Source organism: Budorcas taxicolor, chromosome 7, assembly GCF_023091745.1.
Source record: "Budorcas taxicolor isolate Tak-1 chromosome 7, Takin1.1, whole genome shotgun sequence".
Taxonomy (NCBI): domain Eukaryota; kingdom Metazoa; phylum Chordata; class Mammalia; order Artiodactyla; family Bovidae; genus Budorcas; species Budorcas taxicolor.
The window spans coordinates 20,401,336-20,423,439 of record NC_068916.1 but is presented as its reverse complement, the minus strand read 5'-3'; the positions used below and the strand labels follow the sequence as shown (position 1 = coordinate 20,423,439).

At 56.6% G+C, this 22,104-nt stretch overlaps 4 protein-coding genes across 5 annotated transcripts; all 4 read right to left on the bottom strand.

Moving 5' to 3' along the window:
• Positions 1-1,104: 1,104 nt before the first annotated feature.
• Positions 1,105-2,413, bottom strand: LOC128050331 (small integral membrane protein 24-like). The gene is made up of 3 exons (XM_052642556.1): positions 2,335-2,413; positions 2,132-2,243; positions 1,105-1,225 (listed from the first exon to the last, which is right to left on the bottom strand). The coding sequence occupies exons 1-3, from the start codon at positions 2,411-2,413 to the stop codon at positions 1,105-1,107; spliced, it is 312 nt and encodes a 103-aa protein (XP_052498516.1).
• A 1,769-nt stretch (positions 2,414-4,182) lies between these two features.
• Positions 4,183-6,745, bottom strand: LOC128051695 (small integral membrane protein 24-like). The gene is made up of 4 exons (XM_052644336.1): positions 6,679-6,745; positions 5,852-5,957; positions 5,528-5,593; positions 4,183-4,348 (listed from the first exon to the last, which is right to left on the bottom strand). Exons 1-4 carry the CDS (start codon positions 6,743-6,745, stop codon positions 4,183-4,185), a joined length of 405 nt encoding a protein of 134 aa, XP_052500296.1.
• A 1,543-nt stretch (positions 6,746-8,288) lies between these two features.
• SMIM44 (small integral membrane protein 44) lies at positions 8,289-8,869 on the bottom strand. The gene is made up of 2 exons (XM_052642841.1): positions 8,668-8,869; positions 8,289-8,527 (listed from the first exon to the last, which is right to left on the bottom strand). The coding sequence occupies exons 1-2, from the start codon at positions 8,867-8,869 to the stop codon at positions 8,289-8,291; spliced, it is 441 nt and encodes a 146-aa protein (XP_052498801.1).
• A 4,054-nt stretch (positions 8,870-12,923) lies between these two features.
• Positions 12,924-21,800, bottom strand: DOHH (deoxyhypusine hydroxylase). 2 transcript variants are annotated; one of them, XM_052643713.1, is made up of 5 exons: positions 21,711-21,800; positions 18,127-18,460; positions 16,331-16,407; positions 14,721-14,961; positions 12,924-13,639 (listed from the first exon to the last, which is right to left on the bottom strand). In XM_052643713.1, exons 2-5 carry the CDS (start codon positions 18,398-18,400, stop codon positions 13,320-13,322), a joined length of 912 nt encoding a protein of 303 aa, XP_052499673.1. In that variant the 5' UTR covers positions 18,401-18,460; positions 21,711-21,800; the 3' UTR covers positions 12,924-13,319. The 2 variants fall into 2 exon arrangements, with proteins under 2 accessions (XP_052499673.1, XP_052499672.1); XM_052643712.1 differs by having other exon boundaries at positions 18,127-18,457; positions 21,711-21,790.
• Between the last annotated feature and the right edge of the window lie 304 nt (positions 21,801-22,104).

Genomic DNA, 22,104 nt, shown 5'->3' with positions numbered 1-22,104 from the left:
CCTAGTAGGGAAGTCCCGCCCCTGCGGAAAGGGAGGAGCCCAGAGAGCACCTCCCTTCTCCCTTCCCGCCCCACCCTCCGCACGGCCACCCACACGGAAGCGCCGGGCCTCGCCTGGAGGAAACTGGAGGACTGAAAACTACGCTCCCAGAACTGTCTGAAAACACACCCTCTGACCTTCAGGATCCCCCAAGTCTGAGGCAGCAGGCTCATTTGCCCCCACCCCCATCCTCACCATTTCAGCATACAGAAAGCTGATACTTGTTAGATGCCTTTAGGGTGCTGGGTTCTGCGCTCCGGAGTTTTGTAGACAGTATTTCATTCAGTTCCTCATGACAACTTAAGAAGGATTTATTCTATCCTTTTACAGAACTAGACTCTTGGGCACAGAGAGGTTAAGTTACTTGCTCCGGGATACACAGCAAAGAAATGAGGACTCCAGCTCCTTCTCCTCTATGGAGCCTCCCCACCAGGAGTGCAGGACAGGAAGATCCTGTGTCGCCCCCCTACTCCCAGCCCTGCACCCTCACCCCACCCCCTGGGAGTGCTAGCCTGCAGGACAGAGTGCTGAAACTCAGCACAGGGTAGGAGAAGCCCTCATCTCCCCCGAAACGGCCCTGCGCGCTGAGCCAGGGACAGCGAACAGCAGCCAGGAGAGGGACTGGGACTCAAAGAAAACTCTTGAAAGAGCTTACACCTGGGCAACAGGAGGACCTGCCTTCTCTGATGAAATCAAAACCTGACAGAAATTGGAGGTGGGCAAAGAAATCAGGTGCTGGGTAAAAAGATGCTTGCGATGGACTGGGTAAAGAGACATGAGACAGTGGGTGGGGGGAGGTTATTGCGGGGATGTGGGCGACTCCTCCAGGGGCACCCTCCAAGCTCAAGAAGGATCATCAGGTGGAGACCAAGCTTGGGAAGGGGTACGGGACCACCAGGTAACACACAGAGAGCCCTCTGAGAGGGATTTAGAGCGGGTTCTGAGAACTCTGAATCCCAGAGAGTCATCTTACTGGCCCCAGGACCAGGTCCATTGCTGACAGGGTGTGGAGAAGGCATTGGGGCATCCCTGGAGGACTGCCTGGAGGAGATGAGTGGGAAGACTTCATGTGGAGGAACTTGCCATTGCTTCATGGTTCGGAGGCCCCTCTGTCTCCTCCAGTTCCAGCCCCCAGTCGTCCTCTCCCTTCTCCTTTCTCACAGTCTCCTCTTCCTTCTCTTCACTGCTGTGGAGACCAGAAGAGCCCCGATAATCCGAGTTAATAAGGACAGACAGTGCTCCAGGCCTCTGACAATTCTCCCAGAAGCTCTGAGTCCTACAGGCACCCTTACTGTTCCCATGACACAGAAGCGGACGAGACTCAGGCAGCTTAGGACACTGGCCCCCTTAGAACACGAAGGAAGTTCAGGATCGCGAACTGTATGAGCCAAAACTGAGCTCTTAATTTCTGGCCTCTTTGGCTTTCTGGGTTTCAGAACTGTGGGTGAGTGGACCGGCAGAGAGATGAAGGGCTTGAGCGACGGATGGGTGGATGGATTAATGAGTGTGTGGATAGATGAACGAATGGACGCATGGATGGGGGGGTGGGAAGGTGGGTGGATGGATGGATGGACAGATAAGAGAGATGGATGATGGAGGGAGGGAAAGAGAGAGAAAAGGTGGGAGACAGGTCAGGGGGGATGATGGATGGATAATGGACAGGTGGATGGATAAATGGGTGGTGTTGGCATGGGGGTGATACTTTATAGACCCCCCTATTGAAACACATCCTAGGGATGGGGTATCTCTGTTGAGGAAGCCACCCTCGTTTTGCAGGTGGGTAGTCAGGAGCGAAGTCAGTGAGGTCCTGTGAGGTCCCCCTGGGGGCCTCTCAGAATCAGAGAATTACCCCGCTGGTCCTGCCCAGTCTTGGAGGATGCTCGAGAGGGAAGGGGCTCCTAGAGGGGAGGGACTTAGAGGGGAGGGGCTTGGAGGGGAGAGGCTTGGCGCGAGGAGGGTCTTAGAGGGGCAGGACTCAGAGAGGGGAGGGGGTCGGTAGGGGAGGAGCTTAGAGGGGTGGGACTCAGAGAGGGGCGGAGCTGAGATGTTAAAGAGTAAATGATGGGGAGGGGCTCAGAGGGTGAGAACCCACCTGTCCTGGGACTCCCAGCACCAGACGGCGTAGACCAAGGTGAGGACAAAGATGAGGAAGAGAAAGGCCAGCGCAGCCCCCAGCCCCACCAGCCACGACTTCCGCTGGGCCACTGCGGGCGGGAGCAGGGCTGGGTCAGCGTCGGGGCCTCCAGGTTGGGACTCTCTTCCCTACCCTACCCCTACTCCCTCCCAAGGCCTTACGGGGTTGGGCCTCCACCAGCCTTGGGATCAGAGCTGCGAGAAGAGAGAGTTGACCGGGGGTCTTCCAGAATCTACCCATCCTGTGCCCTCTGTCCTCGCCCCTATCCAGCAGATTCTGGGGTTGCAGCCCCGGAGGGAGAAGGAAGTGGCCTGCTCAGCGCACCCCAGGGCAGGGTGTGGCCGGGGCCCCAGGAAGTAGGAGGTGGAGTCCCCTCCATGAATTCTGGGCACCATGGGGAGGGACTCAGGGTCCTGAGCTTCCTTGTCCCTGTCTCCCTGAGGCCCATCCTGACCCTCACTCTCCACGGTCAGAGCCACAGTAGGGGCGGCTCGAGAAGGGTGGGAAACTCATTTCCTGACCACCAGGCATTGCACTGGCTCTGAAGTCCCAGCACCTCCATCAAGTCTCACACTCTGGTGGTCAGAACTTTTGTCCTCACATTGCAAAAGTGGAGCCAACTCGAGGCTCAGAGAAGTTAGGCCACTTCCCTGGGGCCACACAGCATCCCAGAGGAACACAGTTCTCCCAGCTAGGAACACCCTCTACCCTAACCCTCTCCCGTCCTAGGACATGAACCTCCAAATCTGACCTTAGCCAGCCCCTGCATGTGCCCGCCCCCTTGGCAGCCTAGGCTTCCATCCCAGCGCTGCCAACAACGGCCAGTGAGACCTGGGCTGGTGGCGTCCTTCTTTCTAAGTCTCAGTATTTTCAGCTGGAAAATGGGACGAACTGAAAACCGACTGAGACTGAGACCATAAGGATGCTAGGCGTTCAGCGGAAGCATCTTTTAGGGAGATTATTATATATTTTTATTTACGACTTTTCTGCCCCCTGGTGGCCGATCCTGGGATAGTCTCAGAAGCTCCCCGCCTTTTGGGCTACCGCCCCAGCTACTGGCTCCACAAGGGAGCCCTATGCAACTACTGAAGCCTGCTCCGCAACGAGAGAAGCCAACGCAACGAGAAGCCTGCACAAGAGAGGAGCCCCCGCTGGCCACAGCTAGAGAAAAACCTGCGCAGCAACGGAGACCCAGCACAGCCAATCAATAAATAAAATGATAAACACCAGCCTTTATTAAAGTTCTCATTAGGAAATGGTTAACATCCAGGGCAAGGTCCAGGGCCTGAAGAAAGTTAGGAGAGCTGAGGAGGCTTGTCCCCTCCCAAGATGGTGCACCCAGAGGCACCCCACCCGTCAAGACCCAGTTTCTGGAAATGGAATCACATGAGCCAAAAAGCTGGGGGTGGGGGGAGCAAGGCTTTCCCAGGAGACAGCCCTCAGGCTCAAAGTTCAGGGTTCAGGACAGCAGGATCAAGATTGCAAGGGGAGCATCTGATCTGCCCAGCACCTGGGCACGGTGGAGTTTGGTCTCCCATAGCTGCCCGGGCGTTGCTCCCAGCCCCCAAAACTGTCTCCTCCTGGGGAAACTGAGTCCCCGGGGACAACGGAAGCCCTTCTGAAAGGCTCTCCCCCAAGAGGCAGTCCCTGGCCTATACTGGTCCTGAAGCTGAACGGGAGGGAGGAGGTCTTGGCCAATAGATGTCAGGCAGTGGGGAGAAGCAGGTGGAGCAGTGAGATTGTGGGGGTTGGGGGTTTCTCGGGAACCAGGGATGGTCTCTGAGTGCAAGAAGAATCACCAGACAGAACAAATCCTAACAATACAGACTGCATAACACATGAAGAGCCCTCCTTGGTGGGGAGTGGGCAGGGTTCCAAGCCTCTTCATTCAGGGTGCTGTACTCTCAACCTCAGATGGAGTCACCACAGTGGCTTCAGGTTCAGTTCATTGCTTCTAGGGTGTGGAAGGGGCATCTCTGGCGGGATGCTTGGAGGAGGTGACTGAATCTTCACATGGCCGTGTTCTTGACTTTCTCGTAGTCCCTGCGCTCCTCATTTTCCTCTAGCTCCAGCCCGAAGTTTCTCTTTCCTTTCTTCTTGGCCTTTTCCCCCTTCCCAGCTTTTTTCTCCTCAGTCTTTTCCTCCTTCTCTGCCTTCCCCTTCTTGTCTTCTTTTCTGTTAGGACACAAAGACCCCAAACTTTGGTAACAAACCAGAGTCATTCCCACTTAACAGACCCTCACCTGTGCCAGGCCTTTACCTGTCCCAATGCTTTACAAAAAGTCTTTGCTGCATCTTCAAAACAGCCCCTACAAGGCAGCCTTGTGATTTCCATTTCACAAAGGCAGAACTAAGGTTCAGTTGTTCATTGGAAGAATGGATGGATGGATAGGAGAATGGATGGATGGGAGAATGGATGAGTGGATAGATGGATGGGGGGATGGATAGATGGATGGGGGGATGGATAGATGGATGGGTGGATGGATGGGAGAATGGATGGGAGGATTTGTGGGTGGGAGTGTAAACAGATGGATGGGGAAGGAATGAACCTGGCAGGGAGCAAACTATGAATTAGGAGCACTTACTGGACCTGGAGCCTCCAGCACATCCTGAGAGCAGGAATCACACTTTACTGTGGCTGAGCTGGGTCTAAACATAGTCCAGCCCAGACCCCTCCCTCAGGCATCTTGGGTTCAGCTGAGAATCTTTCAGCCAGGATAGTCTCCTCCCAGCTCCCAGCTCCTACTCCTGTCCCCAAACCTTTGCCCAAAGTTGGGGTGCTTGCTCCATAAGAGCCTCCAGCCCTGAGCTCTCACCAGAGTCACATCTGGAAACAGGATCATGGGAGACGCTGAATCCAGGAGAGTCACCCACACCAAATCACACGCTTGCACACAGTCCCTGCACTATCCCACACCACCATCTTGTTCAACAGGCATTTAGTAAGTGCCTACCGCATGCCAGGCCCTGGGCAGAGCCCTGGGGACCCAGCCTGAACCAAAGCTAAGTTCTGTTCAGAAACCGGTAAATGACTTAGATAATTTCAGTTGGCAATATGTGCAAAGATGCAGGGCTGTGTCAGAGAGAGCATCAGGAAGGCTGTTCGTCAGATTGGGCTTCTGTGGGGAGGAACCATCTGAACAGGGACTGGAGGAGAGACAGAGCCAGCCAGAAGATATGGGCAAAGGTGTACAAATCAGAACAAACAGTAGGTGCTAAGGCCCTGGGACCAGAGTGTGCTTGAGGTGTTCCAGGACAGAAAGAGGTCATCAGTGCACACCCACCCCTCCTGTCCCTGAGAGGCGCCTCATACAGACCCACTGACCACACGCTCTCATGCTCACATAGCAGTACCTCAGATCCACCTCCTCATATGGGTTGGGATGCATCCTGAATGAGGGCCGCTCTTCATCCTCAGCTCTGCAGAAGAGATGGGAGTCGGAGGGGTGGGGATGGATAAAGGGCAGGAAGTGGAGGCAGCCTCAGTCTCCCCAAGATTGAAGGAACTCCAGGAAGCAAGAGCCAGTGGGGGGAACTGCATGACTGTCATGGGCTGTGGGTGCAAGGGGGGCAGGGAATGGGGAGACAAGGAAAGGGACCAGAGAGGGTCATGAAGTGGGAGGAGGTGCCCAGCACTTCGGGAGTGGGAGGGGAAGGGGTGAGGAATGGGGCTCCCACCTCGCTTTGGAGCACCAGAGGCGGTTGGCCAACATGAGAACGAAGACAATGAACAGGAACCCCACGACCGCAGCCAGGCCCACCAGCCAGGGCTTCAGATGGCGCTCTGTGGGGAGGCGGGGGCAGTGGGGACTCAGAAACGGGAAGGGTGGAAAGTGGAGTGTTAGTCCCTCAGTTGTGTCCGACTCTGGGCAACCCCATGGACTGTAGCCCACCAGGCTCCTCTCTGTCTGTGGCAAGAATACTGGAGGGGGTTGCCACGCCCTCCTCCAGGGGATCTTCCCAATCCAAGGGTCAATCCCAGGTCTCCCTGCATTGCAGGTGGATTCCTTACCCTCTGAGCCACCAGGGACGCACCAGGGAAAGGTGGGGGCCCCCAAGAGGACAGGGAAAGAAGAGTGCAGGAGATGCTCAGACATTAGCATGGGCGACCTAGTTCCCCAACCAGGACGGAACCCGCGCCCCGGGCAGTGGAAGTGTGGGGTCCTAACCCCAGGACTGCCAGGGAAGTCCTTTTAATTTGTTTGCTTGTTTTTGCAACACCGCAGCTTGTGGGCTCTCAGTCCCTCGACCAGGGGTTGAACCCAGGCCTTGGGCAGTGAGAAAGCAGAGTCCTCAACACCGGACTGCAGGGAAGTGCCTCAGAGACGGGGTGGGAAGCCCCAAGGGAGTGGGAGAGTTGGGGAGGGGGCCTCCCTTCTCTTCTGCCTGTCCCCTCTCTTCTCAGGGTCCTTGGTTTCTCATCAAGTGGGGAGGGGGTGAGCCCATGTCCGAGCCCATCCCCTAACCCCTCCTCCCACCCCCCAAACCAGAGGTCAGAGCCTTACCCTTCTGGGCCTCAGCTGGCGACAGGAGCAGACCCATGAGCAGAAGCAGGATCCCTAAGGTCCCCATCGTGCAGAGGAGCCAGCAGCCGGGGTGCTGGAGTGTGCGGTCCCCCCGTCAGGGTCAGGGGAGGCCCTGCCCAGCTCCTGATAAGCGGGCAGGTGGGTCTGGCGGCGGGGGGCAGGCCCCGAGTGAGGGCCCCTCCCTTTGCCCCACCTGGTTGGCATCCCACACCCTCTCCCCCGCCTTCCAGGAGGGCAGACTCTGGACCTGGTTGTAACTATTAACTCGGGAGTCCAGCCCCTCTGCTCTGTGTCCCACCCCTGGACAGCCAGCCTGCGGGGCCCCCAGGCTCGCCCCACAGGAGCCGAGCTGAGATGGCCCTGACCTTGCTTCCTGACTCAGTGCTTTTACACCTCATTACATTTCTTTCTCTGCACACACCACAGACTTTTGCCACCTGCATTTTACAGGGAGGCCAGGAGTGCCAGGCTGGGCAGAAACAGCCAGCACTAGGATGTGAACAAGGTCTCTCTCGTCACCAGCTTATACTGCTTCATTGTGGCTCCCTGACCCCGGGGCACCCACAGCCAACTCCAGGGAGAGCACAAGGAGCAAGAAGGGAGGGGCCGCCGTCCACCTTCAAACCCTGGAGAATGGGGCCCCGGAGCAGCTGATGACTCAGGCCCCAAGCTGTCCTGGGTGTCAACCTTGATCACTAAGTTGATTAGATAGATGGCCCTGCCTGGCAGAAGGGGGACCCTACCCCACAGCCGCCATGGGACAGCCACGGCCCAGGCACATGGCAGGAAGACTGGGGTGGGGAGGCCTGGCCCTCCTCCAGGCCTCCAGCATCACTGCCCCCTCCCTTCCTGAACTCTGACCATGGCCGCGGTGCATGAGGACCACTGAGTGGAGGCCAAGGCAAGCCCAGTCAGCCCAGCCCATCAGGCACACTTGAAGTCCGTACTGTGTGCCCTGCCCCATGCAAAGCTCGGGAGGGAAGTAGGCCCCTAGCCTCAGGCTAGTTAGGAAGTCAGGACCCCCAGAGACAGACCACCCCATAATCTAGCTGAGAGGACCTGGAGATGGAGGAGCCCAGGGGGCACACCTCTGCTTCCCCAGGCGGGTTGCTTGCTGGGCTGGCCTCATTCTGCAAAAAATTCTCTCCACTCCAACCAAGTCACGTCTGGGCTGCATGCCTCTGTTTTCCCATCTGATAAATGGGTGGATAAGTCCCACCTTGGAGGACTGAATGAAATAAAATACAGAAAGAGCTTGCTTAGCATCCCACAACTCTAGCTAAGGGTTGGCCGCTATTGTTGTGAGATTTTTTTTTTTTTATCTCCTTAGTGTTTTTGGTTTACAGGTTGCCCAGGGCTTGGTGGAAACTGGACTGGGTTAGGCTCTGGCAGAATGGGGGAAGCCAGAGCATGCAAATAAAACAGTGTCCAACCACTGGAGCCTGCCAGCCAAGAAAGACCATGTTTTCTCTGTCAAGACAGCGCAGATCAGTGGAGAAAAGGCTCTGATGGGCATGAGTCCGCTTTATATTAATAAAACTGCCAAAGGGGTTGGAGCCGGCCTCCTCGGCCCCAGGGCAGGGCCCAACTCAGCCCAGCTTCCAAAAGGAGCTCCAGACTGGCGGATCTTTGAAGGCAATGGAGGGGCGGCGGGGGGCCCGGTCGGGGGCTTCTGCGGGGGCCCCCTCACCACCCCCACCCGCGTCCTCCTCGCCCCGCCAGGCTAGAGCCAGCTGCAGGTCCAGCTCTTCCAGGTCTTCGCCCTCGGGGCTCTCAGGCAGCTCCCGGGGGGCGTCCTCCTGATCCGGCTTCGGGCCAAAAGCCCAGTCTGCGACAGGAAGGTGATGAGGAGCATCCCCAGGCATGGCCACCTTCTGCCCTCTTCCCTGGCTACGGGAGACCCTTGGGACCTCCCTCCCGCCGTGATCCTGCACTAGCCCACGCCAGGTGAGGTGGAGAGTGGCTCACCAGCCAGATCGTGGGCGAGGTCCTTGATGAGATGGCCCACAATGGCATAAGCCACGGCCACCACCAGGAAGGCAGCCAGCAGCAGGTACAGCACGCCCCTGGGCAGGCGGATGGCATCCAGCGGTGGCGGGCGGTACTCCTCATAGAGTGGCGGGGCTGGGCTCCAGTCGTCCATCCCCTCCTCGGCTGCCAGCCCCGGCATGACAGCCACCCGGAGCAGGAGAGGCCCGGAGGTGACCTGCCTGGCGGAAGTATTAAGGAGCTTTGGGTAAGAGGATTGGGGCTCGCCTGTGGCCACCATCTGCCTGGGTGATCACATTGCAAACCACTTCCGCCCACTGCCCCCCTCCCTTGCTCAGCAACAGCCACTGCCAGGTGCTACCGTGCACATCCATCACCCCCCACAGGGCCTTGGCACAGGTTGCTCCCTCTTCTGGGAAAATCCCTACCCTCCTGGAGCTGATGGTCAAGATGGGGAGATAGGGGGTTTCCCAAGTGACTCAGTGGTAAAGAATCCACCTGCACTGCAGGAGATCCAGGAGATGTGGGTTCCATCCTGGGTTAGGAAGATCCCCCTGGGCGGAGGGCATGGCAACCCACTCTAGTAATCTTGCCTGGAGAACCCCATGGACAGAGGAGCCTGGCAGGCTATAGTCAGACGTGACTGAAGTGACTTAGCATGCATGCATGCGTGCACATGGTGGGACAGGCTCTGAGAAAAGCATAACCTTAGAGTAATGACTGTATTGTGTTAGAAAGGGAACAGTGGGGCGGCCCTGGCGGTCCAGTCGTTACGAATCCTCCGGCAAATGCAGGGGACGCAGGTTCAGTCCCTGGTCTAGGAAGATTCTACATGCCACAGGGCAACTAATCATGCTAGTGCCTGCAAGCTGCAACTAATGAACCCCTGTGCCACACGTACAAAGCCCACACTTCCTAAAGCCTCTGTTCACCACAGCTAGAGAAAGCTCCTGTGTGTAGCAATGAAGACCCAGTGCAGCCAAAATAAATGATATTAAATTTTTTAAAAAAGAGAAAGTGAACAGTGCTTTGAGGGTGGGGTGGGCGGGAAGACCACCCTGCCCTCAGTGGTTTGAGGGCAGCATAGGGCTGCTAGGAGGGAAGTTAAAGTTTGCAATAGGGAAGCCGAGGTCACGTTCAGCTGATACTTGATCAGAGACCCAGAGGAGGAAAGAACCAGTCCCGGCAGTACCGGAGGGAAGAAGTTTATTGAATGCCAAAGCCCTGCAGCAGGACCGACTTGGACTTGGTGGACATGACCAGACTCGGGTGCTTACCGGCGCCCTCCGGTGGCTGCTGTGGGGAAGACAGACTGTGGAGGTGAGGGTGGGCTCTCACTCAGGTGCTCACAGGCGCCCTCCGGTGGCTGTTGTGGGGAGGACAGATCCTGGAGGTGAGGTTGGGAGCCAAGGGATGGATGGGCCAGAGGGATTGCGCTGGTTCAGATGGGCAATAATGAGGCTGGACCAGGTGCAGGCAGAAAAGTGGGGCGGAGTAGGCAGAGCTGGGGCAGACTTTAAACTGATCAAACCCTGGTGTTGGCAGGCTAAACACCTGGAATGACAGGAGTTTCCAGTTCCTGTAGGAGGAGCCACTGTGGGAGGTAATAAGTCTAAGGACTGCTAAGTTTGGGAAGCCCCATCAGCTAATTGGAGGTATCCAGACTGGACCCTGCGGAGAAGGCAATGGCACCCCACTCCAGTGATCTTTCCTGGCAAATCCCATGGACGGAGGAGCCTGGTGGGCTGCCGTCTATGGGGTCGCACAGAGTCGGACACGACTGAAGCGACTTAGCAGCAGCAGCAGCAGACTGGACCCTGAGTCAAGAGCTCCAAGGACGTTCCCCCACGCCCACCCAACGGCTGGAGTCAGGACGGTGGGTATCATTGAAGCATAGATGGGATTTAAGCCCCAATAGTGGATTGCTGCCGTCCATGGGGTCGCTGAGTCGGACATGACTGAGCGACTTCACTTTCATTTTTCACTTTCATGCATTGGAGAAGGAAATGGCATCCCACTCCCGTGTTCTTGCCTGGAGAATCCCAGGGACGGGGGAGCCTGGTGGGCTGCCGTCTATGGCGTCGCACAGAGTCGGACACGACTGAAGCGATTTAGCAGCAGCAGCAGCAGCAGCCGCAGTGGATGAAGCTGCCCGGCTAGGATGTGGGTGGGGCTTGAGGACCCAGCCCTGGGCCAATGAAGGATAGGAAGGGGAGATGAAGGCGGACCAGAGGCGGGGTCCTTGAGAAATTCCCAGGAGCAGAGGGGCTGGGCGGTCAGAGGCTGCCCCGAGGACGAGAGTGCAGACTGTGATGTGACAACGAGATTTGGACACTGGGAGGCCACACTGTAGGCTTCCCTAGTGGCTCAGCAGTAAAGAATCCGCCTGCAGAGCAGGAGCTGCAGGAGACCTGGGTTCAATCCCTGGGTCGGGAAGATCTCCTGGAGGAGGGCATGGCAACCTATTCTAGTGTTCTTGCCTGGAGAATCCGCATGGACAAAGAAGCCTGGAAGGCTACAGTCCACAGGGTCGCACATACTCGGACACGATGAAGGGACCTAGCACGCACTCACAGGTCATCTGTGGGCAAGGACAGTTCTGGGGACTTAAGGGGCAGTCCTAGTTGGAGCCGGTTTGGGAGAAAACCAGCTGGCAAGGGGCTGACAACTTCCTAGGGCTTATGGGGGCGAGAGCTGGAAGGCATGGGGTCAGGACTGTGTGTGATGGTGGTTGTTTTTCTGCTCTTAAATTACAGGGACTTCCCTGGTGGTCCAGAGGTTGGGAATTTGCCTTGCAATGTGGGGGCCATGAGTTTGACCCCTGGTCAAGGTACTAAGATCCCATATGCCACAGGGCCAAGTTGACGAGACGGGCTGGGGCCCTGGGGAAAAATGGGGGAGGGGGCTCGCAGCCAGCACCCGAGAGTGACGCTGCAGGATGACAGGAAATCTGTTTGTTCTTCGTCCTGGCACCTGACTCAGAGCTCCCAAGAACCTGTGATTTCCCGAGTGATGGGATGAAGGAAGCCTCCTCTGTTGTTCATAATCAGCCTCTTTCCACCACACCTGTGTCACCTGTGTGGGGGCAGCTTTGGGTTGGGGGGCCCCAGTGGCATAGGGAACCTACTCTTGGATAGAGGGATGGAACTTTCAGCTCCACCACCCCAGGGAGAGGGCTTCCGGGTGGCTCAGATGGTAAAGAATCTGCCTCCAGTGCAAGAGACCCGGGTTTGATCCCTGGGTCAAGATGCCTGGGAGGAGAGCATGGCAACCCACTCCAGTATTTTTGCCTGGAGAATTCCATGGACAAAGGCGCCTGGCAGGCTACAGTCCACGGGGTCGCAGAGTCGGGTACGACTAAGACACAACTGAGTATACCCCGGGGAGAGGGGCTGGGAACTGAGCTAATTGCCAATGGCGAATGATTTAACAGACCGTGCCCATGTTGAAAACCCTACCGGAAGGGGCTTGGAGAGCTTCCAGGCGGATGAAAGCATCCGCCCCAAACTCCATGAGGACAGATGCTCCTGTGCTGGGGACCCTCCTGGACTTTGCGCCTCTTCATCTGGCTGTTCATTTGCCTCCTTTATGATAAATAGGTAAGTAAACTGTTTTCCTGACTTGAGAGGGTGGTGGGAGCCCCAAATTATAACCAGTCGATCAAAAGTATGGGAGGTCCAGACTCGAGACCAGACCAGCGTCTGAAGTGGGGCAGCTCTGCAGGTCCGACCCCTGAACCTGCAAGGTCTGCACTTACTCTGGGCAGATGGTGTCAGCACTGAACTGAGTTGTAAGACACCCAGCTGATGCCAGTGTAGAAACTGAGAATTTCTTGGTATGAAAATGTGTCACACATGAAATGAATTCTCTTGTCAACACTCATTTTACAAAGCAGTAAATGGGCTGCTAGAGACTGTAGGTGGAGGAAGTAGTGGACGGAGGTGGGATGGGAACTCATAGCCCGAGCTCTTAGCCATACCACAAAACCCGTTCCCTTCTGTCTCCAATAAAGGCTGGGTGAGGATGAGTCTGACTTGAGGGGAACTGGCTGGGCAGATTTTATTCCTGGAAATTGATGGTGAAACGAGCACTGGCTTGTGGTTGGTCACACAGTCTCTGGGACAGGGAAGACGCCAGAGCTGAGCTCTCTACACGCCTTTGTCCCCCACACTTAAGATGTTCCTTTAGAGCTGCCATCCCTCACCTCTGCTGCCCCCAACACACTCTGAGAGTCATCACTTGGCAAAAATAATTTAATAGTCCATCTAAGCTGTATCCCTGGGACTTGCTTGCCCTCCCTAAGCCCTTAGCTCCAGGCCACCCCACCCCACAAAGGACAGCTCCAACACCCCCAACCCTGGGGGCCTGGGTTTCCCCACAGTGCCTTCCCTGCGCCCTTTCATTCCTAGAGAAGCAGGGCCACTGCCCCCTGACTCCCCCAGACGCAGCTTTGTTCCCACAACCCCTCGGTCCTCCTCCCCTCGTACTCAGTGGCAGAAGTGACTTCAGCGTGGCCCCCAGGAGCCTGCGATCAAGATGCAAAAGGGGCCGGAAGGCAGGGAAGCAAGATCCGATTCACTCCAGCATGGTTTATGCACCGAGTCCAAAAGGGAGACCGCCCCGCGAAGGCCCTAGGAGAGGGGTGAGCGCAGCCGCTCCAGCCCGTCCGCATACTGGAAGGTCGACCCCGTCTCGTACTCGTACATGTCTAGGGCCACCTCGCAGCTCTCCCGCACCACACGCTCAGGGTCGGCCACGTGGGCTCGCAGGGCGGCCAGGCAGGCAGGCTGGGCGATGGCCCCCAGGGCCTCGGCGCACTCGTGTCGTACCATGGGGTTCTCAGTGGGCTGTGCCAGGGCCGCCGCCAGTTGGGGCACTGCCGCCTCGTGCTGCATCTGGCCCAGAACGTAGCCGATCTCATGGCGGAAGAGGGCGCTGCCGCAGCACAGGCCTACAGGGGAAGAAGGCTGGGGTCACCACAGAGCGAGGAGGGGGCGGGGCACCGGGGGACAGAGGGACCAAGAGGGGTCAAAAGGGGTTTCCCGTATCTGGGAGCACTCCCCAACATCCCCACCGCCAGTCACGGAGTTCAGAGGTGGGACCCTACGCCACCAGAGGGGCTGGGGAAGCAGGGTGGGCCCATCGGGCTCTGGAAACTCGCCCCTCCCTCCCCACTCCCCGGAGGCCAGACTGGGCATGGCCGCCTCCTTCCCGTCCTGTCCCCCTGCACCCCGGCTCCGTGTTGTGCCCACACTGCCACTGCGATCTGCAGGCGTCTTATACATTTTGTGCTTCTGGATCGTTTCCTGCATGATCCCCACACTCCATAGAGTCTTAGTGACCCTGACAGGCAGAGTCCCAGGCTTTTCACCAGCACAGCCAAACAGAGGGGCCAGATTTCTCCTGCTAGGGCCCCAGCCTTGGACCCAGGAGTGACCTGCCTGTGATCTGATGTCCTCTGGAGGCAGACCTGGGATTCGAGGCCAGCCCGCCTGACTGTGCAGCTGCTGCTCCAGGCAACCACCCAGGACAAACCCACACCTGCCCCCTCTGTGCTCCCACCCCGGATCCATGTGGTGGTGATGTCCCAGCATCTCCCTGGCTAGACAGGAAGCTCCAGGAAGGCAGAGGGGCTCTGAGCGCTCTGTGGACCAGAAGCAGCCACCTCAGGAGTTGGGGGGGGGAGCAAGGGACCCCAGTATTCCCAGAAGCCCCTCCTCTCCTTTTCTGCTGGATGAGCCACAGCCCCTCAGACCTGCACAGGGCTCCCTGCAGAGCTGAGAAGAAAATGCCACCAGTAACAGTAATGGGGGCCCCTGGGGTCAAACCCAAACTCTGCAGCTGAGACTGCTGTGTGACCTTGGACAAGTCCCTCTGCCTCTCTGGGCCTAGGCTCCCACCACGGAGAAGCGGGGGTAATAAGAGTATCTGCCCCAGGATGCACCTGTCCAGGATGCTATGCAGCTCTGTGCGACAAATATGGCCACGGGGGCCAAGGGGCCCCGACCCCGACCCCCGAAGCCCCTCCTCACCTTCGGCCAGCGCCAGGGCGGCCTCCTTGCCTCCAGCGTCACGCAGGGCGAACATGGCTCGGTATCGGTCGAAGAGTGGCCGGGCCTCGTCCAGCAGCGCCTCCCGCAGCTGCCCCAGGTCACGCTCCTCAGCGGGCGGGGCCGGGTCCACAGAGAGGTAGGGCCCCCGGACCACTGACTCCCCACTCTGCTGCTGCAGCCACTCCAGCCGCCGGACAGCCAGCTGGCATGTCTCGGCCACCTGCAGGGAGAGGGGCACACAGGCGGCCGCTGGGGATGGAAGGGAAGGGAGTGGACATGCCAGGTCCCCCTCCAGCCCCCAGGGCACCCGATTTAGCAGGGACAGAGCCCACAGACTCTGGACTAATTGATCCTTCCAGGCTGGAAACAACCGGCAGGGACTGCTGTGATCAGGGAGTGACAGGGGAACAGTGGGTCAGGAGGAGTCACTCAGAGGTGACCAGTGAGAAAGGCATCAGGTGGGATCAGCCAGTGCAAAGGCCCCAAGGCAGGACCGTCAGGGGGAGCCAGCAACAGACATGACCTGAGGCCAGGCCTGAGGAGGCCAGACTGCTTAAGACTGCTGTCCTAAAGGTGATGACAAACCATGAGTCCTGAGGCACAGAATAGGTTAACAGATGATGGATAAGTAAATGTGATCCCTCCACACACTGGAGCATCACTCAGCCCTGAAAAGGAGAGAAACCCAGACACCTGCTACCACATGGATGGACCCTGAGAACAGGTGCTCAGTGAGAGACGCAGACACAGCAGGACACACAGGGTGTGACTCCACTGATGGGATCAGGCAGATCCCAGACACAGAGAGTGGGTTCCTGGTGGTCAGGGGCTGGGGCAAGGAATGGAGGAGTGACTGCTGATGGGGATGGGGCTTCCTTTTTGGGGGATGGACTGTTCTGGGAATCAGACAGTGGTGATGGTTTTATAACTCTACGCATATACGAAGTCAAAGTCAAAGTCACTCAATCATGTCCGACTCTCTGAGACGCCACGGACTACGTAGTCCAGTGAAATTCTCCAGGCCAGAATACTGGAGTGGGTAGCTTTTCCCTTCTCCAGGGGATCGTCCCAACCCAGGGTTCAAACCCAAGTCTCACACATTGCAGGTGGATTCTTTACCAGCTGAGCCACAAGGGAAGCCCATGGATGTACTAAAAACCATCCAAATGACCACTTTCAGGGAGTGGGTTTTCTGGTATGTGACGCATCTCAATAAAGCTGTTGTTTAAAGAAAATATAGGGACGGCGGCAGGGAAAGACTGGATGACGCTGGGTGGAGGTGGAGAGGTGGGTGGGTTGGGAGATCTACACGATCGAGGGACTGCCCGTGGGAGGCTAGGAGAGAGGCGAGTGGGGGCTGGGCCAGCACCAGTGGAGCAGGGTGGGTGTTACATGTGAATCAAGAGTTCACTTTTTTAAAAGTATAAAGAGTTCAGTTTTGCCCAAAGGGGCAGTGGCTGGCATCCATCCTGACTGCAGCCCTCTCTTGGCATCCCTGGGCCAGGTGGTCACCCTGGCAACCAGACACAGGGTCTGAGGTCAGTTTCTGGATCCGAGATGGGGTGGGGATGGGGGTGTCGATGTGTTACCTCGACAACAGGGTCAGTAGAGTACTGCTTCAGGATCTCCAGGACCTCTGGGTCCCCAATGGCCCCCAGGGCCTCCCCTGAGAAGAACAGGGCAGAGAGCGTACATTGGCTGGTTAGGAAACACCCCAAATGCCTTCCCCCTCACCGCCCCTGCCTGTGTCCTGTGGGTGGGCCACCCAGCCATGAGTTTTGGAGCAGAGACCAGTCCATTCCTGAATGAATCTGCACCAGTGAGTGTCCCTTCCCCAGAAATCAGACTTTGCTGGAACCTGGCTGACTCCACACTGGCCCACACCCCTAGAGCTCATGGCCCAGAGGGGAGATGCAGATAAGCGTGTCCTTACAACTGGGGGACATGGGTGGCGAGAGCCAAGAACAGTCCACTGAGTCAAGTCCATCACGGAGAGCCCCGAAAACCTGGAGGAGGTTTCTAAGCTGCGATGTGGGCAAGGAGGGTCAGCAGACAGGCACCATCCTGCCTCAGGGCCTTTGCACTGCCCAGAACCCCTTTCCCCAGACAACTACCTAGATTACTCCCTTACTCCACTCGGATCTCTGTCCAGCAATTAAAAACAGTAATGCTGGACTTCCCTGGTGGTTCAGGGGTTGAGATTCCGAGTTTCAAACGCACGGGGCGCAGGTTCAATCCCTGGTCAGGGAACTAGGATCCCACATGTCCCATGGAAAGGCCAAAAAAAAGAAAAAAAAAAGGCAACACCTCTGGCACCCCTTCCCAGGCTTTATTTTCCTCCTTGACACTTAGGTAAGCATTTGCACCATAACATGACTCGGTATTCCAGAAAATCACACACACGAAATTGAGGTTTGGGCTCGAATATTTCTCTGTAAGGAGAGCTCCCAGAGGAGTCAATGGTTGGGATCCTGAGAGGAGTCCGAGGCAGCCTGACAAAGCTGGAGATTATCTCAGGGAATATTCAAAAGGACCAAGAACAATCATAAGTGGAACCACAGCCCCTCACTGGCTATCTGAGTCTCTTGTGAGAATAGCACCTGGCCCACAGTAGACGGTCCATGAACATTTGTCCAGGGAATTCCCTGGCGTCCAGCAGTTAGGACTCTATGCTTTTGCTGCAGAGGGCACAGGTTTGATCCCTGGTTGAGGAACTAAGATCCCACAAGCCATCTGGAGTGGCCATTTAAAAAAAAAAAAGAAAAAACTGTCCAGTAAGTGAAGTGACAGAGTGGCTGGCTATGGCCACTGCCTGCCTTCGTATGAGCAAAGAACAATATTTCCATTTTTAACTGTTTTTTTTCAGTCACTCAGTTGTGTCCAACTCTTGGCAACCCCATGGACTGTAGCCCGCCAGGCTCCCCTGTTCATGGGATTCTCCAGGCAAGAATACTGGGATGGGTTGTCATTTCCTTCCCCAGGGGATCTTCCCGACCCGGGATCAAACCCAGGTCTCCCGCATTGTCTGTGTATTTTCTTTTAATCAAAGAGACAGGGACTTCTGGTGGTCCAGTGGTAAAGACTCAGCTTCCAATGCAACAGGTGCGGGTTCAATCCCTGGTGAAAGACCTAAGATGCCACACGCCACATGGAGCAACCAAAAAAATAAAACCAAAAAGGGATCACGATTTATGACTCATGAAATTCACATCTCAGTGCCCATAAAGCCGGACTGGCTCGAGGCAACACCCATCCATTACCTGGGATTTACCTGGCTCCCGTGCTTCGGCAGCAGAGCTGAGACATGGGGCAGAGACAGTCGAAGGCATTCACCACCCACCCCTTCCAGCGCTCGCCAGGTACAGCCCGCACCCCGTCTGCTCACCTGCCTCATGGCGCACCATGGGCTCCTGGCGGGTGTCCCGCAGCACGTCCAGCAGCACGGGGATGGCCCGCCGGTCCTGCATTTGGCCCAGGCAGTAGGCCAGCTCATGCTTGAGCAGGGCTGAGTCATCATCAAAGGCCCGGCTGATCCAGGAGATGGCCACTGGACCCCCGAGCCCACGCAGTGTGAACAGTGCCCGGAAGCGGGCCTGCAGGGGCTGCCGGGGGTCAACCAGCGTCTGCCCCACTGCCTCCACCTCCTGCTCCGTCACCATGGCGATGCCGCCTTCCTCCCCACTTGGGCTAAACCAGGGGACTCTCAGCTTGAGAACCTGCTGGGAGGGGAAACAGAGACGCCAGGTTAAAGGTGCCATTTGCTGCTAGCTGACTTGTTCATCTCAGAGTTAGGACCTCAGCGGGGTGGTTTCCAAACTGCTGAACAGCCTGGGTGCCTGGGTCCAGCCCTGCCTACCTGCTGTGTGGCCTTCCCTAAGGCACTTTTCTCTCTGGGCCTGTGGCCTCTATCTACCTCACCAATGAACTCCACTTGTCTGCTCGCCACACAGCAGCCAGAGGGGCTGTGGAGACTGGTCCCCAATATGGCCTTCAGGGACTCTCACCTCCTGGTGTTTGTGGACTGTGTGGACCTCACGCCACACCCCAGCGAATAGGGCTGACTCGGGTGAATATGGGAGAAATGGCACTGTGACTTGGGAGGGTCATAAGGGACCCTGTGGCTTCCTCCTTGTGGCTCCAGGGGCCCACATGGTGGAGAAACTGAAGCCTCCCACCAACAGCCAGGTGAGAGCGGTGGCTTGAGAGCAGTTCCCCCAGCCCCACTCCAGCCCTCAGATGTCGTAGCCCAGCCAGGGTCTGCACGCAGCCTCACAAGCGATCAAAGCCACAGACACCCAGCTAAACCAGGCCCGGACCCCTGACCCACAGAACTGAAAATTAGTGTTACTACTGTTTAGAGCTGCTGAGGACGTCCCTGGTGGTCTAGTGGTTAAGAATCCGCCTTCCAGTGCAGAGGACGCAGGTTCCATCCCTGGTCGGGGAGCTAAGTGCCTACATTATTGTTGTTGTTCAGTTGCTGAAACTCTGAAGGCAGGGACTGAGTGCTAGATACCCCTGTACACCCAGCACACAATTCCTTAATAACAACAATGACCATAGACTTCCCTGGCGGTCCAGTGGTTAAGAATCTGCCTGCCAATGCAAGGGACGCTGATGTGATCCATGGTCCGGTAAGCCTGCGAGCCACAGTCGTTGAGCCAGAATGCTGCCGGACTGAAGCCCACGAGCGCCCTAGAGCCTGTGCTCCACAACAAGAGAAGCCACTGCAATGAGAAGCCCCCACACCGCAACTAGAGAGAGCCTGCACGCAGCAACGAAGACCCAGCACAGCCAAAAAATGAATAATAAATTTTTAAAAAAAAGAAAGAAAAAGAAGGGATTACCCTGGCTGTCCCGGGGTTAAAAATTCACCTTCCAACGCACAGGGTGCAGGTTCCGCCCCTAGTTGGAAAGTTGAGATCCCACATGCCTTGTGGCCAAAACACCAAGACATAAAACAGAAGCAATATTGTAACAAATTCAACAAAGACTTTAAAAATGATCTACATAAAAAAACAACTTAAAAAAAAATTTAAAAAGAATAATGACCATAACAATAATAGCAACTGACATGTACACAGGATGTGCTATGTGCCAGCCATCTATTCTAAGCCCTTACATTCCTAAACTCGCTCCATCCTCTCCATGACCCTTTGAGACAAGCACCATGGTCGTCAGTGTTTTACAGGAGGGGCCACCAAGCACAGAGAGGTGAAGCACTTGCCTAGGAACCCAGTGAAGAGTTAGAGATCCCGGCAGCTGGGCTGCAGGGTCAAGGTCTAAACCACAAACTAAGGGTTGAAATGAAGGACTAAAGTGAAAGGACGCAGCTGAGGCTGGTCTTCACCCTCCAGACCAGTGAGGACGCTTCGTGAAGCTTACGAGCAGGCTGTGGCTCCCAGCAGAGTCAGGAGGGCCAACCTGGTATAATAAGGGAGGGGCAGTTGTCTGAGCACAGGTGACTATCAAAGGAGGTGGCACTCAAAACAGGGATCATCAGGGACTTCCCTGGTGGCCCGGTGGCTAAGTTTCTGAGCTCCCAATGCAGGGCCTGGCTTTTAACCCTGGCCAGGGAACTAGATCCCTTAGGCCAGAACTAAGGCAGCCAAATGAATAAATGAATATCTAAATAAACACAAAAGAGGGACCATCAGAAACTGCAGAAGCCAGGCGTGAGCAAGCTCATTAGGGACCATCCAGGTTCGACTCATTGTTCTACAACAGATGAGCTGTGACCTGTCTGGGGTCACACAGCCAAGTCAGGACTCCTGACTCCCAGTCTGTGCAGGGCCTCCTTCAAGACACAAAGGAGAAACACTGTTTTGTTTCTTACTGTGTCTCCAAGGCCTAGCACAGTGTCGTCACCACAGCAGCAAGCACTTAAGTGTTGTTGAATGAACTGATTATCCACTGCCTACCAGGTACTGAGTGCCTTATACACAGTATAAATCTGTGTCATCTGTAAAACGGGTGTAAGGGGCATAGGGAACTCACTGAGTTGCTGCGAATGGAATTACGCCCACAGAGCACTTAATACCACCGCTAGTACTTACTATGCATTTGATAAAAACAGAGCTGTTGTTAAGTTACTTCTGCATGTAGCCCAACGTCCACTTTTGTGCTCAGGAGGGTAAGGTGTGCGTGTCCCGGGGTACACCTGGCCACCTGTACGCCCACTACTCATACTTCTAGGTCCATTTTTTCAGTGGGAAGGGGGACAAGGCTGTGAACGTGGGGTTACAGAGATCAGTCCCCAACCAAGGCACGGGGAATCCGCTCGCCCCTGCGAAGGTGTGTCTCAGAGACAGACTTCAATGAAGAGTGAGTAAGGGATGGAAGAAGGGAAGTTCGGAATTCCCGAAATCCGCTCCCTCTAAACCAAGAATTCCCAACAAAACGACCTCTGATAACTAAACCCCCGCCCCCGCTGCCGCAAAGAGGCAGGTCGCCCCGACACGGCATCACTCGGGGCTGCTCCCAGGACCCCCCAGCGACGACCGGCTCCCCAAAGCTCCTTGGAGGAGACTCCCAGGAACTGATGTCTCATGGCATCATTGACTCAGTGGACGTGAGTTTGAGCGAACTCCGGGAGATGGTGAAGGAAAGGCTGACATGCTGCAATCCATGGGGCAGCCTGTGTCAGACACAACTGAGCGACTGAACAATAAGATCCGTTTACGTGTGTCCCCCAGTACCTGATCCTTCACAGTTTGGTTCTCCCAGAACCCCGAGAAAGAGGTCACCCAACACGGGACCGTCCCCGCGCCCCGCGTGCTGATTGCTCACTGCGCGCATCCCCGGAGACAGGGCCTGCAGAACCGGAGCGAAATAGTTCGCCGGGACCTCTCAGAAGGGAGGCCTTTCTACTTCCCAGCGAAAGAATCTTAGGGCCGAGACCCCAGTGAGGCGTCCTCCCCGTCCCCCTCGCCGCCAGAACACCCCAGTGAGCTACCAGATCGGAGGACCTACCGAGCCCGCCTGCTCCGCGTCTGCTGCCACCAACACTTCGCCAACCGCCACACTGCTACAGCGCTCTGGGGGCCGCCATCTTGCCGCCCACGTGACCAGGCCGGCCGGCACCAACGCAGCCCCGAGGGAGGATCCAATCTAAGGCTCCGCAGCATGAGTGGTCCCGCAAGCGCGAGTTAGCAACGGGGCCATAGCTCACACTCACACCAGGAGGAATCTACGGGCACTTCTCGGGGAAACGGAAGGGCAGCTTCCATCCTTTCCACATAAGAGATTTTCTCTCCGGCCTCCCCACCCGATCCCGATACGACGAATGGAAATGGTTTGTCCCGATTCAGCCGAGAGGTGGGGTCGGCAAGCGATGCAGCTTGCTTAGTGTTCCTGGGGCGTGGTC

Excerpts from the sequence above, each read along its gene's own strand:
- LOC128050331 (XM_052642556.1), bottom strand. The coding sequence starts at position 2,413 with ATGGGTAGATTCTGGAAGACCCCCGGTCAACTCTCTCTTCTCGCAGCT. Across the intron at positions 2,244-2,334 it reads GCTGGTGGAGGCCCAACCCC|TGGCCCAGCGGAAGTCGTGG; the intron begins GTAAGGCCTTGG and ends TCCCGCCCGCAG. Across the intron at positions 1,226-2,131 it reads TGCTGGGAGTCCCAGGACAG|CAGTGAAGAGAAGGAAGAGG; the intron begins GTGGGTTCTCAC and ends TGGTCTCCACAG.
- LOC128051695 (XM_052644336.1), bottom strand. The coding sequence starts at position 6,745 with ATGGGGACCTTAGGGATCCTGCTTCTGCTCATGGGTCTGCTCCTGTCG. Across the intron at positions 5,958-6,678 it reads GCCAGCTGAGGCCCAGAAGG|AGCGCCATCTGAAGCCCTGG; the intron begins GTAAGGCTCTGA and ends GCCTCCCCACAG. Across the intron at positions 5,594-5,851 it reads CTCTGGTGCTCCAAAGCGAG|AGCTGAGGATGAAGAGCGGC; the intron begins GTGGGAGCCCCA and ends TCTCTTCTGCAG.
- SMIM44 (XM_052642841.1), bottom strand. The coding sequence starts at position 8,869 with ATGCCGGGGCTGGCAGCCGAGGAGGGGATGGACGACTGGAGCCCAGCC. Across the intron at positions 8,528-8,667 it reads CCTCGCCCACGATCTGGCTG|ACTGGGCTTTTGGCCCGAAG; the intron begins GTGAGCCACTCT and ends TTCCTGTCGCAG.
- DOHH (XM_052643713.1), bottom strand. The coding sequence starts at position 18,400 with ATGGTGACGGAGCAGGAGGTGGAGGCAGTGGGGCAGACGCTGGTTGAC. Across the intron at positions 14,962-16,330 it reads CTACTGACCCTGTTGTCGAG|GTGGCCGAGACATGCCAGCT; the intron begins GTAACACATCGA and ends CTCTCCCTGCAG. Across the intron at positions 13,640-14,720 it reads CGCCCTGGCGCTGGCCGAAG|GCCTGTGCTGCGGCAGCGCC; the intron begins GTGAGGAGGGGC and ends CTTCCCCTGTAG.